General features: G+C 39.4%; 1 protein-coding gene across 4 annotated transcripts in view; it reads left to right on the top strand.

Annotated features, from left to right (window-relative positions):
• arhgap24 (Rho GTPase activating protein 24) overlaps positions 1-17,772 on the top strand; it is a 62,511-nt gene extending 44,739 nt beyond the window's left edge. For 3 of the 4 annotated variants that reach the window (XM_014987392.2, XM_088010887.1, XM_014987395.2), the window contains 7 exons: positions 4,946-5,068; positions 9,936-10,143; positions 11,943-12,075; positions 12,845-12,918; positions 12,994-13,115; positions 13,183-14,374; positions 15,337-17,772. In XM_014987392.2, the coding sequence (XP_014842878.2) occupies positions 4,946-5,068; positions 9,936-10,143; positions 11,943-12,075; positions 12,845-12,918; positions 12,994-13,115; positions 13,183-14,374; positions 15,337-15,601 (2,117 nt within the window). In that variant the 3' untranslated portion in view covers positions 15,602-17,772. Of the gene's footprint in view, positions 1-2,544; positions 2,886-4,945; positions 5,069-9,935; positions 10,144-11,942; positions 12,076-12,844; positions 12,919-12,993; positions 13,116-13,182; positions 14,375-15,336 lie in introns of those variants that run through there. The other variant, XM_014987397.2, reaches the window with a different exon arrangement.
• Positions 17,773-18,013: the final 241 nt, after the last annotated feature.

The raw sequence follows: 18,013 nt of genomic DNA, 5'->3' as shown, positions 1-18,013 counted from the left end.
TGCAAGCATTTTATTAGCTTCCTTTGACTGACAAGACTGAGCCTTATAGGCGGAGTGAGGAGCCACAGGGGAGGTTGGAGTAAAAGAGGAAGACAATGGCTGAAATAATATTCAAGTGCAATATCTAGCTATTGTCACCACTGTGTCTGTATCTGTGGAAGTAATAAAAAAAAAGTTGAAGTAGAATGGCGTTCTGTACGTGAGAAACAGACAAGGACCGACTGCTTTTCAACAAGGGTGCGGCGCCTCTTCTTCTCGTTAATGTCCTTTAAGAAGAAAATGCTACAGTTTTTGTATATTGCTGGAACTTTTAATGCTTTTGTAAAGCTGACAATCCTTAACAATTGGATCAAGCTTTTTTTTGAGCAGTCTGTGGAATCATGCCATGTTACATATTGTAACTACTTCACCATTTAGAGAATTGTATGTCAAGATTCTTAACCGTCTGTATTGTTGAACCCATGAAATTTACTGAGTGGAGCATAATAAATGTCGAGGAATCTGTCAAAAACACTGTCCACTCATTTCACAGCGGTAGAAACGATAACCCCAGGCACCAGACTGAAATTTGAACCAAACATTATTCTGCATATATTCTTCACACAGACCTCCACAGCAGTCAGTTATAGACTATACTTTTCTCAGATTCCCTGACAGTGATTTCTAGTACAGACTAAATAAGTAATTGGCACTGACATGTCAGGACAGAGTTGTGAGAGTTCAGCGATCCAAACTGCAGTTTGGGATTTTTTGGTGCTTGCAACAGAAATTGGGTGGCTTCATATAAATGGAAAGTGTTTCCCTCATCTATAGAAACCCAGAGACAAGCTCTCTTAGACAAAAACAAAAAACTGAGCATCAACAGGAAATGGCAGCAGGAACAGAAGTGTGCTGTAATGGCCATGGTATGCCATTTAATCGTTTTGCTCTCTTGCTTAACAGCTTCATAATATTTTTTTTTTCTAGTGGAAATGGTATCTATCAAAGCAAGTAATGTAATTAGTGAGTGAATTTAAATGTGCTCGGAGGCGCACAAAAAACAATGTCTTTGTTTGCCAACTGAAATAAGCAACGCTCGCAGGGTGCGGTGAGAAACTTTCAAGTGAGAAACTTGGAGTTAGAGGTAATTAGTGTAACTGAGTGAAATAACAAATTCCCAGTTGTTGGGGAAACAAATTGTGTTTGCTTTACAGCATTGGGAGCAGAGAGAAATGGAAAACTGTTGTTTCTTCTCCAATAGAGGACAGGAGAGGTGTAAACTTTTCGTAAATGTTATTTACGTCTCTAAAGTCAAGAAGTATGTGAGTGCTACGTTGTTACCGAGCAGAAAAGTTTCAGCTTTCTTTTTTCTTAGACCTTTTAAACATTATTCTCCCATGTAACAGTGCTCTAGACTAAATTATTATGTTTAAAAAGTAAATAATTAAATAAAAAAGGTATGAGCTGATTTTAAAATGGGTAAAAAAAACATATCTATATTATATTAACTTTAACAGGCACATTTATGATTAAAATGTCAAAAAAATATTACTTTTTACAGCGCAACAGGACCCAGATGCAAGTTAGGGTTATGCAGAGCCTGCTTATCAAAGAAAGCATCACACCAACATAATTTTCTGGCTGATTTAAAGTGTAAGAAACATGGAGGGTGTAGATAAAAAAAAAATATTTGACACAAGACAAGAAGATTAATTTGGACTAATTTTATGTTAGACTTTAATTCAGATCTACATCAGTGAACACTGGCAGGTTGAGAACTTTGTCACAATAACAAAAGCCTGTAATTGTTGCTACATGTCTACAGACAGATTTAAACAAGTATGCATGAGGTCCTATGCAAAAAGGGGACTTTTGGAAAAGAGAAAGCTGCTGTAGGTCAGTCAGCTGTCAGCTCACTGTTGACCCACAAATGGTCAGTAAAATGTTGACCATCAAACCGCCAAGCTTTGCACTGGAGGTGATTTTAAAAGTTTTTTTAGTGGCCCACCAAGAACTGTTGCTGGAATCTGAAGGAGAATTTGTGATCATGAAAAGTTGACTTTCTAATCTCAAAGACCTGGGCCTCATCGCAAAAGAAGTGTCAAAAAACAACAGCAAAAAAAAAAAAAAAAAAAAAAAAAAACATGCAACAAACTGGTCAGAATTTAAAAGAAGCGATTGACAGAAAATGTAAAAAATTACATATTATATTTTGTTTTAAAATGCTCTTTTACATTATTTTATTAACATTTAAGGGGAATCATTTTATATTTAAATCTGCCACTGGTTAGAATAATGATTTACTTATCTTTACACAAGGCATTGACACAAGACACTGGATGCACCTCAATTCCATTTTTATTTAAATCCACAAAAAATAGAAACAAACTGCTTTTTTGGTGACAACGATGCTTTATAGCAGTGCAAAAGCATCAAACCACAGCTTTATATATTTGCAAATTTTATATATATATATATATATATATATATATATATATATATATATAGCTATATATATAATAAATATATTTAAACAAGTGAAAATGGATTAGAACAAATGTGGTGTAGCACAGCTTAACAAATTATTATCAATAATAGTAATTGGGGGGAGCTGCGGACACGACTTCTGGGCCCTGGAAAAACTTGCTACGGCCCTTGGTGACTATCTCTCCCGGCAAATCTGACAGTGTGGATGCGCATACTCATCGATACTTGATCGTTTTCTCATTCTACTGAATCCAATAACTGATCTGCCACCTAGCGGCGCTGATCACGCGGTGAACTCCGGGCTAAAGTAAACGCGGAGCTCCGGGTCGCGAACAAAGTAAACCTGGAGCGGCGGAGCTTTGAGAGCAGCTGAAGAAACACTCCCATGTGCGAGCACAAGTGAGCGGCTCTATTACCCGGTTAGTACATGCTTTACTGCGGGTTACTAGTTAAACTGAAACATTGTTCCGTGTCGCTGCTTGGAGGGATATGGAATGAAATGAAACTGTGGATTTGAGGAAGTCAGGAGGTGAGCCGGAGCTGCCTTTTGTTTGTTTTTCACAAATGGACGCGTTCAGTTATTACCGGGAACGGATTTTTATATGTTTAATACAGATAGGATGTCTGCTGGCATTTGGGAGGGTAGAGACAGGCGCCTAGTGAAGTTTAATGCCTCCACTGCAAGGTGTAGGCTAATTAATTAATGAGAGCGCTGAGGACAATCAATAGCTGGGGGCGACTAATCGCTGGACTAGAAGGAGAAACCATTAGACTACTTAGACTTGATTAAATACCTCCATCTTGGACACACAGCCATCAAGAAGAACAGAGCGAAATTGTTTTCAGTATTAAAGTTAATAAACTCGTTTTTTATTGTGAGGTTTGGCTCAAAAATGTTTTTTTAAATAATAGACTATATATATATATATATATATATATATATATATATATATATATATATATATATATATATATATATATATATATACTTTAAAAAAACAAAAACTAAAATATATGCATAAAAATATACATTTACAATAAATCCATTGTTTTTAATTTTATTTGCAAAACTCATGAGTATAGTTATTTTATTATTTGCATATCAATATGTTTGCATGTTAACCAATAAGGTGGTACTATTTTATGAACCATAATAATTAGGAATTTATTTGATATTTATGTGCTATATATGTGTATTTTCATTTCTGGAAATACATTAGAAAGTATTTATTGCATTGTGATTTATTTATTTACACTGATTTTTTTTATGTTTAGCAAAGGTTTCAAAAATGTTATGACCTTTGATCATGGATATCTCACATGGAACTCTTGAAAATGCATTTTAAGTTAAGTAAAAAGAACAACAAATTTCACCTGCCTGACAATGTAAATCAATATTTTATATAATACGCGAAACAGTTTTTACATGTGATAAACAGTAAAGTCTGACTCCAGATTAATTTTGTTTTGTTTTTTTTCTAACCTGGAGGTAATATCACTTTAAGTGTCTTATTTTGAAAGAGCCTAGATTGAGATTGTGAAGGGAGCCCTTGCAGATGTTAAATGCTTCATGCGGAGAACATATGGTCTCTTGAAACCGTTAATGAGATCTCATCAGGGCTGACAGTGAGCGTAAATTTCACGGTCAACGTTTACGTCTAAATTTAGTCTGGCTCTCCAGCCACTCAGGGTCTTTGAACCCCTAAGCTGGTATGGCGTAATGCGTTGTTGTTTTGAACCTATCAAATTAGCGGTATCATTTGCAAACAGGTTTCAACTGCAGAATTAATGACTCATCATGGAAATGTTGAGTTTTGAAGTTGTTGTATTCATTGTAACCCGGTGCCCTTCCCTGTTGTGTTCGTGTCTATAAATAGTTTTTGTTTGGCACCAGCAGACCCCATCCTGGGATACAATCAATGGATCAGGGTCCCTCACAGTCAAAGGCATGATTAATCCAGCTGGTGGTGGGTTGAGTTATTAGTTGATTTCACCTGAAGTGCATTCCTGTAAAAGAGCTGGGGTCCTTTGATTGTTCGCCATCTTGAAAAGCCACAAGTGTGTCTATGCTTTTTTAAAGCACATGTTACAAATGGACAACGTTTTGCAATTTTCTGCAGCCATGGTTGACATATAAAGATCCAAAACAACTTCTATATTTTAGTGGCATGTTCTCCTGTCATTCTCATATTTAAGAGTGGCTAAAATAAACGAGCCTCTGTGTCACATTATAGCCACACTTTAAGGAAACAGGAAGTAATGCATTAAAAATTAAACATTTTATTGGAAATGTTACAAATTGGGGATGTTTGCTCTGTCCCGTAAATCCATTTTGCACAAAGAGATCAACGATGATGATGATAGACACCAGATAATTAAGCTTGTTTCAATAATGTTACATGTTTCTCTCTCTCTCTCTCTCTCTCTCTCTCTCTCTCTCTCTCTCTCTCTCTCTCTCTCTTTTGTTTTTCTTGAACAGGAGGAGATAGAGAGCGGATGACAACCAACCATGAGACCTACCTACTTATGGCCAGCACCCAGAATGACATGGAGGATTGGGTGAAGACGATCCGGAGGGTCATCTGGGCACCTTTTGGTGGAGGTTAGCATGAATGCAGCCCTTTTTTTCCCCCTTTATCCTATCAGCAGTAAGTGAAGTTGGGAGCAACGCTGTGATACACCTGAGTTATACTTTCTGTTTTTGTCCTCACAACAGCTTTTCTTGACAGAAGATTATATGAGTTCAATGTCATGAGGGGGTCAGTCATGCAAATCTTAGTTTTTGTAACTTTTTATGCATATGCACATCACAGGACAGGAATAAAAACACAGGACAAATATCTAATCTGAAGTGTTGCGTACCTAAAGTAAGACTCTCGAGGTTTGTTATTAGTTGCCTATTAGGACTGTACTTTCTCTGTGTAGCTACTATTCAGTAATATTGGATGCGTCCCTTCTCCAACACACCTGAATCATCAAATAATGGCTCATCACCAGACATCTGCAGAGCTTAAAGATTGAAAACTGATGAGGGAATTCAGCTATTTGATTTAGGTGTGTTGGAGCAGGGATGTGCGGTTTCTCTATCTGGATTCTTGGAGATGTGGTTACTGGTAACAATCCTGTATTTTTGTTACAGTTTGGGAAATTGTTATAATTTTTAGCAGGTTACTTTGTATTTTTGGATGTTTGAGATTTGACTTTTTTTTTTATTGAGCGCACCTGAATTTAAGTCTGAATTCTTAACTTTTATTGGGTGAAATGTCATGTTATCTAGTTGAATTTTTACCTTTTGTTGATCATATCCCATTAATTAAAATGGGTTTTTTTTCTAAGATTTGGTTTAAGCATTATGCTTTTCTTTTTTTTTAAGGATTTAGTTCAGGAAGAATTAACTACTTTGTGTTGATGCAGCTAAAGTCCTTGGACATGCTGCTGGGCGTCCTAGGAAAAGAGTAGGATTTCTGCCTGTCTCAGGAGCTGGAAAATGTGCAGCAACTCCCGTTGGAAATCGTAGCGTCATCCATCATATTTGTTGGGTTTTTTTTTTCCTCCATCGTCTCTACCAAACAATCCAATAGGTTTTCAACAAATGTGTGTCAAATAATCAATAAAACCCTGTCACTGACAAAAAAAAAAAAAAAAAAGATGCCGTCCATTGATGCTGTAATTGTTCTGTGACTTTGTTGGAATTATTCTGCTGATTATCGAGTCTCCCGCTGCGTCGCCGTGGTTTGTTATTGACTGTCCTGGCAGACACTGGCCTAGATTGTGCATCAGCGGGGCACAAGTGCAGCGTTTGTAACCAGACAGGCAGTTCAGACGGCCCTTCATTGACCAACAGAATAGATGAGGCGGAGTTGGCCCCTCTGTTTTCAGTGCAGGGAGTTTGATGTCGATTGCAGTTGACTGCTTTTCAAAAGGACGAGCCATTTGTCAAAGATGCCACAGGAAAGGTGGCTCCATGTTTGAGCCTCGTCGGGCTCACACTGGCACGCCCACACACACACACACACACACACACACACACATTTACACGCAGACATCCGCAGAAAGATTACACACATCAGCCGTTAGCCATTTTGCAGCAGCAGCAGTTAACGACTGAGCCCTGATAGGCTGATTATGACTGCTGAAAATTCATGAAAAAGTTTGCTCCAACGAGGCTGCTGGAAAAAGAGAAAGAGACCAAAGTACTGACAGCTGGACAAATGCATTAAGTACTGCTCAAAGTGAGACAAGAAAGGACGTGATTGGGGGAAAATGTGCAGCTGTGGATTCTCTATCTGGATCCTTGGAGATCTATTTCATGGTAACTACCTTTTTGATGATTTGTATTTGGGAATGTTTTTTTGTGAGTTTTTTCAGTTGCAGGTGATTGGGAAAGAGATGTATGATGTTCTTGTCTGAAGCTATGTTTTTAATGTAGCTGAACAGAGAGTGACGGCTCTAATTATCTTTTTTTTGTTTGTTTCTCCCTATTTTTTCTTTGCTTTCGTTGTTTGCTGGTTAAGAAACACACTGCCCCTTGGAGACAATAGAGTTTATCTTATCTCTCCAAAAGAAAATTGTAATTTTCTAAAAAAATACTTTTAAAACAGCATTTGGCTTGAGTTTGCATTCAGTCTTCATCACCAACTTGTAAAAATCCTAAATTTTCATGAGTTGTAGCTGTTCAAGAAATGTAAATTTTAAAAAAAGCACTTAAGTCAGGAAAATTATTACTTTTTCACTTCAGCTCTGTTGCTATGTTGAAAATCAAACTTCAAGGTTCAATGATGTGAGAGCAGCTTGTAATTTCTTGTGTTACCTAATAGCCATCCTGGTCCCTCAACATAACAGGCCGGCTAGTTTCCCCACCTCTAATTGGAGAATAGGTATCGAGATGCTCCCATCTTTCCCAGGTTTGAATTTTAATGCAAATGAAACAAAATATAAGGGCTTCCACTCTTAATGGATATGATTAGGAATACATTATTGTAGAGAGATAGCAAGTAAAGGCTTCAACTCTTTTTCTCTGCTATCAAAGTTAAAACTTATATTCACAAAAGACTGATTTGGCTAGTTTATGCATAACATTGCAAAAATAATACAAAAAAAAAAACTGGCAGGACTCATTTTAGGTCAACATTGGTGTTGATGCTTGCTTCTTTTGTGTGACTGTCGGGGCCTGAGAGGTTTGACGGAAACCCTCGAGGGCTCGCAGGCTGTCTAGAGGTGTCACTCCTCTGTGATGGTCTGCGTTTTAAAGTACAACCTGTCCAGAAGGAACAGCAAACATGCAGGAAAATCACACTCAGAAGCATAAGCTGTTCAGCACACACTGGAAAACATTCCTTCACTCATGACCGGAACGTCTGGAGGGATGATCTCGTTTTCAGTCCCTTTTTCTCTTGCGCGGTTGTCGATACGGGAGGATCTACGATTTATTCCCAGGGTGGACGTTAGCTTATTTTTTTTTTATTTTGAAAGCAGAAACTCAACTTGAAGTAATTCTTTGAGGATATTTTTAGCGTACGTTTCAGCCATTTTTCAGTTAAAAAATAACCTAACGCTGTTTTAGCGTCTGATGGAAAAAGGAAATGGAAGCATTCTTTGCTTCATTGCTGCTTTAGTTTTCTTTCATAACTTTGTAGAAGGATTTTTTTTGGGGGGAGGGGGAATGCAGGTATGCATGCGCCTGAAGATCTGCAACTGTGTTGTCGTACCATAAATTTATTAAGACATTTTTCTCAAGAAACTGACTGGATCTTTAATTTTTAAGAGAGGTGAGTTCAATAACATATGTAATATTGTCAGAGAAAAAGGTGTTTAGTGCAGGATCCAGCACGAATCGACGAGTCTTTGTGATGCAGAGGAAAATCGAAAGGGAAATATGTTTTTAAGTGTTTTCATGAGTTATTCTGCTTTTGTATAGCTTGGGGTGTAAAATGTGTCATGTGTACATTGGCCCCTGATAAGCCTTGTCTAATTTGGTAGTGTGCCTGGTCGTAGCACGTCCACGTGTCTGAATGTGTGCGAGTAGCTTCTGTCTGGAGACTGAAAAATATGCAAATCTAAATCTCTTTGTGAGGCAGCCTTAATCTCCTCCTGTGCTGTGTTTACATGCGGCGGCTGCAAATGGCAGCCTGCCTCAGACAGAGGGGAAGTGGTGTTGATCTGAAAGTTGGACTCAATCCGTCCAGGTGTATGACTGATTTTTTGTTGTTGTTGTTGTTTTAATTCTGTTTGCAAGTTGGAAAGACAACACATGTTTTTGTAGCCATCATCAAGCTTTTGGCATAATTCAGACTGGATATTTGATAGCGCTTCTTGTCTAAATTTGTAGCGCTCATTTTAATTAGATGGTTTCCCGAGGCGGATGGGACTTTTAAGTAAAGTCCAAAAATTTTGATTAAGGCTTTAGTTTGGCTTTTGGAAAACCATTCCACAAACCTGATTTGTCCATTCCAAAACCAGACCAGGGATATATTTGGATTAATTGTCCTGGTGCAATGCTTCATTTATCCGTCTAACCCAAGCTATTAACCTCAGTGGTGGTGGAAAGTGGCTACTTTCTGCTGGAACATCAGTGGCAGCGTCTACTGTGAAGCAGAGTTATATTTGCCGTAAGCTGACCGAGTTCTCGCAAAGAAAGAAGCCTCTGATCCAAAATGGACAATTTGAAGCTTGACTAAGATTTGCAGCCGTTTGCAATGTCAACCCAGTTTCATTTTGGATTAATACTTTATTCTCATCAGATAAACATGAACCCATTTGACCAAAATGGCAAGAAGTATATTTGAATGACCCAAGGTTAGGGTTTCCAACCCAAGGCTGTGTCACAGTTTTCATTGTTGCCATATCTAATAACATATTTTAAAAAAACTCTTGTTGAGTGGGTTTAATTAGAAGACAGTTTCTAAAATGTCAACTCTTGTATCTCTGAAATATGTCTGAATAGTGTGTGAGTTTTAGGCTCAAGAGATCTTAGCCATGTAGTCACTGTCCTTTTTGTTTTTTCCACATTGAGTGATCAATTGCTCATCTCAAAGAGACATTTCACTGTCCTGTGCTTACTTACCCCCAAGTGGTCTGCTGACCATAAACTGGAATAATAACACTGTCATCAGTTTCACATTCAGTTTCAAGCATCCAGCATGTTGAGATGAGTGAAACATCTACTTAAGCGAATCGTGAGATTAAGTTAAGTGGTATTTGAGTCTCAGTTGGATTCTGTAGCATATTCTTCCTATGTATGTCTTTTACCACTGTAGGTTCTTCTCATAGTTTGTTTTTACATTTTAAGTCGCCTGTATTTGTCTTTATGTTGCCCTGTGGATTGACGAGCAACCTGTCCAGGGTGTACCTTTCCACTAAATACTAAATACTACTGATAGGCAGTGATGAATATTAAAAACAATTGTTTTGTTATTCAGCAAATATTTATTATAACAAATACATCTCCGCCACTTCTTCGCATTCTCCAGGGATCTTCGGCCAGAAACTGGAGGACACGGTGCGGTATGAGCGCCGGTTTGGGAACAAACTTGCTCCGATGCTGGTTGAGCAATGTGTGGACTTCATTCGCCAGTGGGGTCTTCAGGAAGAGGGTCTTTTCAGACTGCCTGGACAGGCCAATCTGGTCAAAGAGCTTCAGGACGCCTTCGACTGCGGGGAGAAGCCCTCGTTTGATTGGTAAGAGAAGAACATGAACGCAACTGACTACACTAAGACTTTCATTTAGTCTACACTGCTGTGACAGCATACTCATATTCCCAGTTTGAGTACAGAAGCATGGGCACTGGTCATTTTACGCTAAAGAGAAGTGGTTTAATTAAATGCACTTGCTAGCATAATCCTCCTTTGTGTAATAACTAAAAAACAAGCACACTTAAAAGTGCCTGATCATAATATGCACATTAATTTTCTTTAACCTGATAATCATCCATGCATCTTTCAGGGTGGTGGCTGAAGCACCTTTCATGTAAAATCCTTTATTGCATTTCAGTGGCAATGACTCCATCCATCTCTCCCCTGATTAGCCTCTCTAACCCCCTGCTGGCCTCGCCACCTGTCGCCTGTTGGATCGTTATCATCTCTAAACCCAAATCCTTTTCTTTTGTAGGATCATCTAAGCTTGCCAACGCAGCCTTCATTTCACCTCTCAGATCCTTTTCTCGTTTCCCTTTTCCCTCTGGTAAAACGCAGGGCTCTTGCATGTGTCCCGGATTCATGCTTTGCTTTTTAATCATTTGAAACTTAGCATGTTGAATGTTATGCTAAGACTGTATGGTGCTTCAATTTCAAGAAAAAGACATACTGTCTTACATTTTTTTCGTGTAGACGTTGCAATAGTCCATTGGCGAATTGAGCAAATTAAATAAAATATTAAATACAAGGGGAAAAAATAAAAACAAGAATAGCTCAAAGTCCCTTTTCAAGCTTCACAGCTTCATGTTCTTCATGCCTTTATTTCAAGTTCTGCACTAAAGGGACACTAAATATAATTCAGAGGTTGTAGTTGCTCTGTTTTAGTAACATTTAGGACAGGCGCATCAAAACAAAGCCAACTATATTGATGCCCAAATGAATTATGCTGGTGTGGCAGTCCATGTGTAAATGATAAATCCCAGGCAACCAAAGAGCACAAAGTGCAATGCTGAGTGTAAGATTTAAATATCTTGTGATAAATCTCTGTGGTCCATGATAAATAGAGTCTAAGATGTGTAAGGTGAGCAAATAGGATCACATACATGAATAATAATTGGCACACATTAACATGGTAAGAAGACACCGATCTTGGGAATCCACATAAGGTCAGTGACTGTATCTTATGTCGACGCAGCAGCAATTTGTTTGAAAACAATAAACCCTTGAATAATCTCAAATGTGACCTGCAACACCAGGAAACAGTGATTGAGTGACAGAAAGCAACTGCACTTAACAACATAGAGACGGAGAGATGCGCCAATACTATAATAAGGTCTACCTCAAAAAGGGGTCATTAATATTGAGCATACTAATTGGAATCCACTAAAAAAAGCACCATCTGGTTCCGTCTAAAAGCCTTTGACACAAGTATCATGATCCACCTTGTCAAATACTTCCGACAAATCTTTAAAAACTGTAGCACAGTAGGCATTAGCGTCCATTTTTCATATAAAATTATATAAAACCCTAGTGCTACGCCATTTGCTAAAAGCAGACTGTTGAGGAAATATAATTAAATAAAAACCACCACCTAAAGACTGGGTTTGACACAATAAGCAAAAACATCTCAGTTAGCAATTTTTTTTTTTTTATCTGTACTTCCTTGTTGTGGATTTAATGCATGTATGAAACAGAAACACGTTGATGTGGTGTTCAACTCTGAAAAGCGTCTTACATCTTTCTAAACAGTTACTTCTGTTTAGAAACATGATACCAAATAGGCCTTATCATAGCTTCAGAGTTACCACCGTCTTGCTTGTTGTCACCACTTTATCTGTCTACAGTAACACAGATGTGCATACGGTAGCGTCTCTGCTGAAGCTGTACCTCAGAGAACTACCCGAGCCTGTCGTCCCCTTCCAGAAATACGAAGAGTTCCTGGCCAATGCCAAACTCCTCGGCAAAGATGATGAAATGGTAGGAAATGAAAAATTATGCTTTTTTTTTTTTCTTTGTATATGTCCTGTCACAGACTTAATCCCCGTGTCCACGCGTAAGGTAGGTTACTGATATAAAGTGAGCTCTGAAAATCCTCGCTTTGGTCCCGTTAAAGCTGATTTATGTCCACCGCAGTCCGTGCACCGCTCTGCCTCACGCAGTGGTGCACTTTCCCTGATGTGGCCCACATAAACTGGATTTCTCTTGCATTGTAAAACACACTTTGTACCAGATGTTCTATGCCGTTCAAAACAGTTTATAAGTAAGTCAACATTTTTGGCTACAACATTTTTGTTTGCAAATCCCAACAACATATCCTGAACAGCTTCCCTCATGTTTTTTAGCCTTCTCCTGACTTTAAAGTTAAAAAGTGATTAAGTGGGGGAAAGCTCTACGTATACTTCAAACGTACTCCTTGAATGTTTTCACATTTTGTGGCGTTACAATCACAAACCTCAGTGTATTCACTGTGTGATTGTATGCAGCAGACTACCAAAAGTTCTTCATTATCCTGAAGTGGAAGGAAACCAGTCAATGCTTTGTTAAATCATATTTTGTTATATTTACACCTAGTAGACCTTTGGCATACACATCTACTAGCTGAGTAAGAGACATCTGTTTGATCATAATTTACATTTCACATATAGTTTTTTTTTTCTTTTTTCTATTTCTTTTTTGTTTGTTTGATATAGAGTTGTGGTTTTTGACATTTTAAGATTTTAACATGATCAACTTCTCTAACCTGCAGGGTACGAAGGAACTGAAAAGGCTTGTGGAAAGTCTACCTCCAGTAAACTATAACCTCCTCAAGTACATCTGCAGGTATGTGTTAACGATAGATGAAATTCAAGCCATTGGAAGTGGTTATGAGGTATATATGTTTGTGTTTTTTCATAGATTTCTTGATGAAGTTCAGTCATACTCAGGAGTGAATAAAATGAGTGTTCAGAACTTGGCGACAGTCTTTGGGCCAAATATCTTAAGGCCAAAGATTGAGGATCCGGTAACAATCATGGAAGGTCGGTGTTAAGAACGTCTGTCTGTTATGGTGTTTCCTTTATATAATGATCTCTTTTTTTTTTCCAGGAACTGTCCTGGTCAAGCAGCTCATGGCTGTTTTGATCGGCCACCACGACGTGCTGTTCCCCAGAGATGAAGACGAGCCCACAGTTCTCGAACTCGCCAACAACAACAACATCGAACCGCTGAAGGGGCAAATCCCCACAACTACCTCGGCCGTCAGCGCCCTGTCTCAGAATGCAGAGAACAACAACACGCAGCTGATGCGGCAGTGTGTTTGGGACACCGAGTCTCGGTCGCACCGCCAACAAGTAGACAACACCGGCTCGCCGCGGTCGGCGAGCCCGAGGACGGTTATCACTGGACGCTTTGAAATGACGCGTAGTCCGCCCCTCATGGTGAAGAAGAACCCAGCTTTCAGTAAAGGTAGTGGCATCGTTACTAACGGTTCCTTCAGCTCCTCGCCCCCAGCAGATTTCGATAAGACCCAGAACCTGACCGGAGGCGGGAGTTTGCCCATGCGTCGAAGCGGGGCGCTTAAAGGCCCGGGCACAAAAATGGGCACCAGCGGGGTGACAAGTGGAGGCAGTCCTGCTGCGAATGGGACGGGTGCTCTTCGACTGGGGATGTCGGGGTCCGACGTAATCACAGGAGGCCCGACCAGCCGCAACGGTCTTTGGGTACAAAACAGCTGCGTTGCACTTCGGGAGAACAAGACGCGTGACGTCTCCAACAACGGGGATCAAACGACCAATCAGAACCGCCTGTCCACGTACGACAACGTCCAGCTGAACCATCAGAACCTGCAGAACCAGATCACCAGCATGTGTCTGAACACCAGCTGCGAGGACAAGCAGAGCGTGGACAGCGCCACCTGGTCCACGTCCTCCTGCGAAATCTCCCTCCCTGACAACTCCACCTCCTGCCGCTCGTCCACCACCACCTGCCCAGAGCAGGACTTCTACAGCGGACAGTTCGGAGACCTGGATGGACCAGCTCAGGAGGGAGCGCCTCTGCAGTCGGGCGGCGGAGGAGGAGGAGGAGGAGGAGGAGGAGTAGGTGGTGGGAGGAACAGCAGCAGGGAAGGGAGCGGAGATGGAGCAGGGGGGAGCAGTCGCGGCACCAGCAGCAGTGATACCAGTGAAGGTTTCACCACTGGGAACGGACCTGGGAACCACAGCGCTCTGCACAGTCTGGTGGCCAGTCTGAAGCAGGAGATGCACAAACAGAAGACAGAGTATGAGGCCAGGATCAAAAGGTGCAGAGTCCATTTGTAACCGTTCTCTTCCATTAGTCGTTCAAATAGCTGCTTCTACAGCTTCATGCTATTTTTGTGATTTAAAATAAAAAATATGACTTTTTCAAAATCACAGAAAAAGAACGTGCAGTAAGCAGGTTCTATAAGTGTACCCTTAAGTTAATACTTTGCTGAAAGGCGTTAGGATTCAGTTTCAACATCGAGTCTTGGGGATCTAATAGGTTTTTGGTTTTCTACAAAATAACAAAAAAAAAAAAAAGTAGCACAGTTATTTAATTTTTTTCGTTGTTTTAAAATCATTGTCATGTTTGGCACAAATGAACTTTGAATCAGTGAAAATCTTACATCTTATCCCATCTGTGTCAAAAATTGCTATATCAAAATGTAATAGTCATGATAAATTAATTATAAAGTCTTTAGATTATAGACATTCCAGCATTTCCATCCATATGTTTACATTTTTCTGGCATTTCTGTTTATGTTGTTACCTTAATACTTATTTTTTGATACTAACTATTTTACAGTAACATCTTTATGAATACTGTTTATTTATTTAATTAGTCACTACTCACTTCACTTTTTTGGATTTTGCTTTTGAATCTTTCAATAAACAGCCTGGCAGTTTTACCTCCTGTCATCAAAAAGGATATAAACCAACATTGGAGGCTTCACAGTGTAAGACTAAAAACCCATGTCAAAGACACTTTGATGTCAAAGTGTGACGGGTGCCCTGATTTATAGAAATAATTAATTTCATGAAGAAAAATAGAATAAGTTCCCGACCCCACTGAGGGACAAGGGTGAAGGAAAATGGATGGATGGATGGAAATAGAATAAGTTGTAGATCACTTTCTTTTTCCACAAGTTTTTTTTTTTTTTTTCCTGTGCCGAGGTGGTTTGTTGATAGAGATTGCTCAGCTATAATTTCTCCCCATGTTATTATTTTTTTTTTTTTTTCCCAGCTTGGAGCAGCGCAACCTGGAGCTGGAGACGGAGATGGTGGGCCTACACGAGGAGCTGGACCAAGAGAGAAAGAAGTACACCATGGTGGAAATCAAGCTGCGCAACGCCGAACGGGCCAAGGAGGACGCCGAGCGGCGAAACCAGATGCTCCAGAAAGAGATGGAGCAGTTTTTCTCCACGTTCAGCGACCTCACGGCGACTGGCAGCAGCGCAGCCGCAGAGCCCCGCCGACCGGACCGAAACAACGCCATCTGGATACAGTGAACGGCAGACTGTGGTTCACTTATTCATTTCGTGGATGTGAATGCCGATGGGACTTGAGACAGGATTAGGATGCTGACTGAAGGATGTTTGGACCCGTTTTATATATTAAAAAATATATATAAAATAAACGTCTACAGCTATAAAAGGGATACCTGTGTAAATACAGACGTCACCTGGAGTGATGTCAGGCTTACCTTATATTTGTACATAGCGTTATTTAAACACCTCATGGACACTTTCTAACCTTCTCAGAAACTGCTGTGGTGCTCACTCACTGGGAAGTGGAATAAAGAAAAGCTTCATCAGTGTGCCAGTAAACTGTACATTTTATGTGGGGAATGTAAAATGTGAAAAAAAAAAAAAACATGGAAAAAAAATAATCTCAATCGTGGACCTAAAAATAATCAAGTGATGCTCCTCACCAGTTTTATTCATTTCTTATTGCCCTGTTGTGTCATTCTGCGTGGGCTCACGTTCATAGGGGGGAAATGACGCAGACGACTGCAGTCAAATGTTTGTAACTGAATCCGTCACTTAAATGTCCGTGATATTTAAGCAAAGTCGTCATGGTGACATGTTTTATATCAGGATTGTTTTTTGTCCTTGCACTTCTATGTTTGTCCAGCCTCCTCCAGTTGGTACTGAATGTTCTGTCAGTCAATCTGCAAACCATGTTAAACTGGTGAGTGTATTGTGTATTTGCTTGTACTTCTGTGTAGTTACATTTACTCATGACCAAAAAGGAAAAAAAAAAGAGAGAACCTTTCTGTAAATTTTATTTTTTATTTTTTTGCTAGGTGGTTGAAGACACTACTTGTTAGTCTGCACTGTGGTTTTGATTGTTGTTTAAATGGCATGATAGCAGTTCAAATGGAGGTTTTGTAGCTTTAAAAGAAAATGCAATTTAAGCCTGGCACAATTGGGTCAGTTGCATAAAGTGCCAGTTAGAAGTTTACTTGCGCTCATCGTTGACCAAGCATGGCATATTCATTTTTGGGCTTTTAATGATGGATTTGAATTAATCCTTCCTCATGGTGGAACGATTATCCAACAAGCCTCGGTAAATTTTTCTGTAGAAAACAAGCTTCTGTCAATGCCTGATTGTTTTATCAGCATTGCTGATAAAACAATGCTTCAACTTGCTTATAGTGGTATATTTCAAAGCTTTTATGTATAATGTTGACATGGAGTGAAGGAAATTCACAATAAATTAAAAGTTGTACATGCACTAGTAGAGTTTCAAGCTAGATAATCATTCCACCTTTGTGACAGAACACTGTAAAAAAAAAAAAAAACATCATTAGGGGCCCCACACTTAATACAAGATGTACGCCCGTAATGAGTGTAAACATCTGACTGGCACTGTCAGACATGTAGGCAATAAAAATTTGTCCAGAATACCGAATTTGAGGAGAAAATATACCTTTTCACTTCAAGAGATATGTAGCAAATTCTGATTTAAACTGATTGACTAAGATGCCAGTTGTAAAAGACGATTGTATATAAACATCCGTCAGGTGATTTTTATCCTAACCTACAGCACAAGCGCAAAAGGTGCAGCTGGATAATTAGCAACACAACTGTTTTTAACTGTGAAAAATAAAAAAAAATCTGACTGGAGCAAGAATTTCATCAGCACCAACGACATTAAATCTACTGGCAGGTGACGAACGCATGAAGGTGCATGGGGTTCACCAGGGGTTTGTGTACAATAACCGAATATGCGTCTAGTGACTTTTTCTATTCACCAAGTGTAATGTATGTAGCTTCAAACCAAACGTCTGCACACGGTGTGGATTTGCTAATGGGTACAAGTCCGGTCGTGTGAGTCGTGAACGCGCTTAACGCTTCTCCACCAGAGGTTGTTCCCCATTTTAAACCTGCTGCTGGTCATTGCAGGACATCCAGAATGTGTGCACAGAGAAAAGAAAGTGCCTGGACAACCAAATAAAGAGAGGGGACTCTACGCTTCTCACTTCACACTCTTCGCCGGGAAATAATAGGCTTTAGCCCAGCTGACTGGTGCCACCTCACTCTGTGAATTCCATGCAAAGAGCAGATAATGGACTGAGGTGATGGCGGATACTGAAACTCATGCAAGAAGTGATACTTGATGTTCAAAAGAACCTTGAAAAGACATGACATTATAAATAAAAATGCATTTCCTGTGAGTCTTGTGTCACTTCTGGGTGTCTTTCAAAGAATAAATGTGGACTTTTTTATAACTAGAAGACTTAGAGTTGGATGCTACTTATATATATATATATATATATATATATATATATATATATATATATATATATATATATTATAGTGAAATTTGAAAAATGGTGCTGTGTCACAAAGGCAGAAGCTCTAAAATGTCAAAAGGATGCAGTGCACACCTTATTATTTTTATGTAACTTCACTAAT

The sequence above is a fragment of the Poecilia mexicana genome, unplaced genomic scaffold (genome assembly GCF_051168715.1).
Source record: "Poecilia mexicana isolate PSO_F unplaced genomic scaffold, ASM5116871v1 scaffold_12, whole genome shotgun sequence".
Classification (NCBI taxonomy): domain Eukaryota; kingdom Metazoa; phylum Chordata; class Actinopteri; order Cyprinodontiformes; family Poeciliidae; genus Poecilia; species Poecilia mexicana.
Note: the sequence above shows the minus strand (reverse complement) of the source record. Positions and strands in the feature narration are given on the sequence as shown.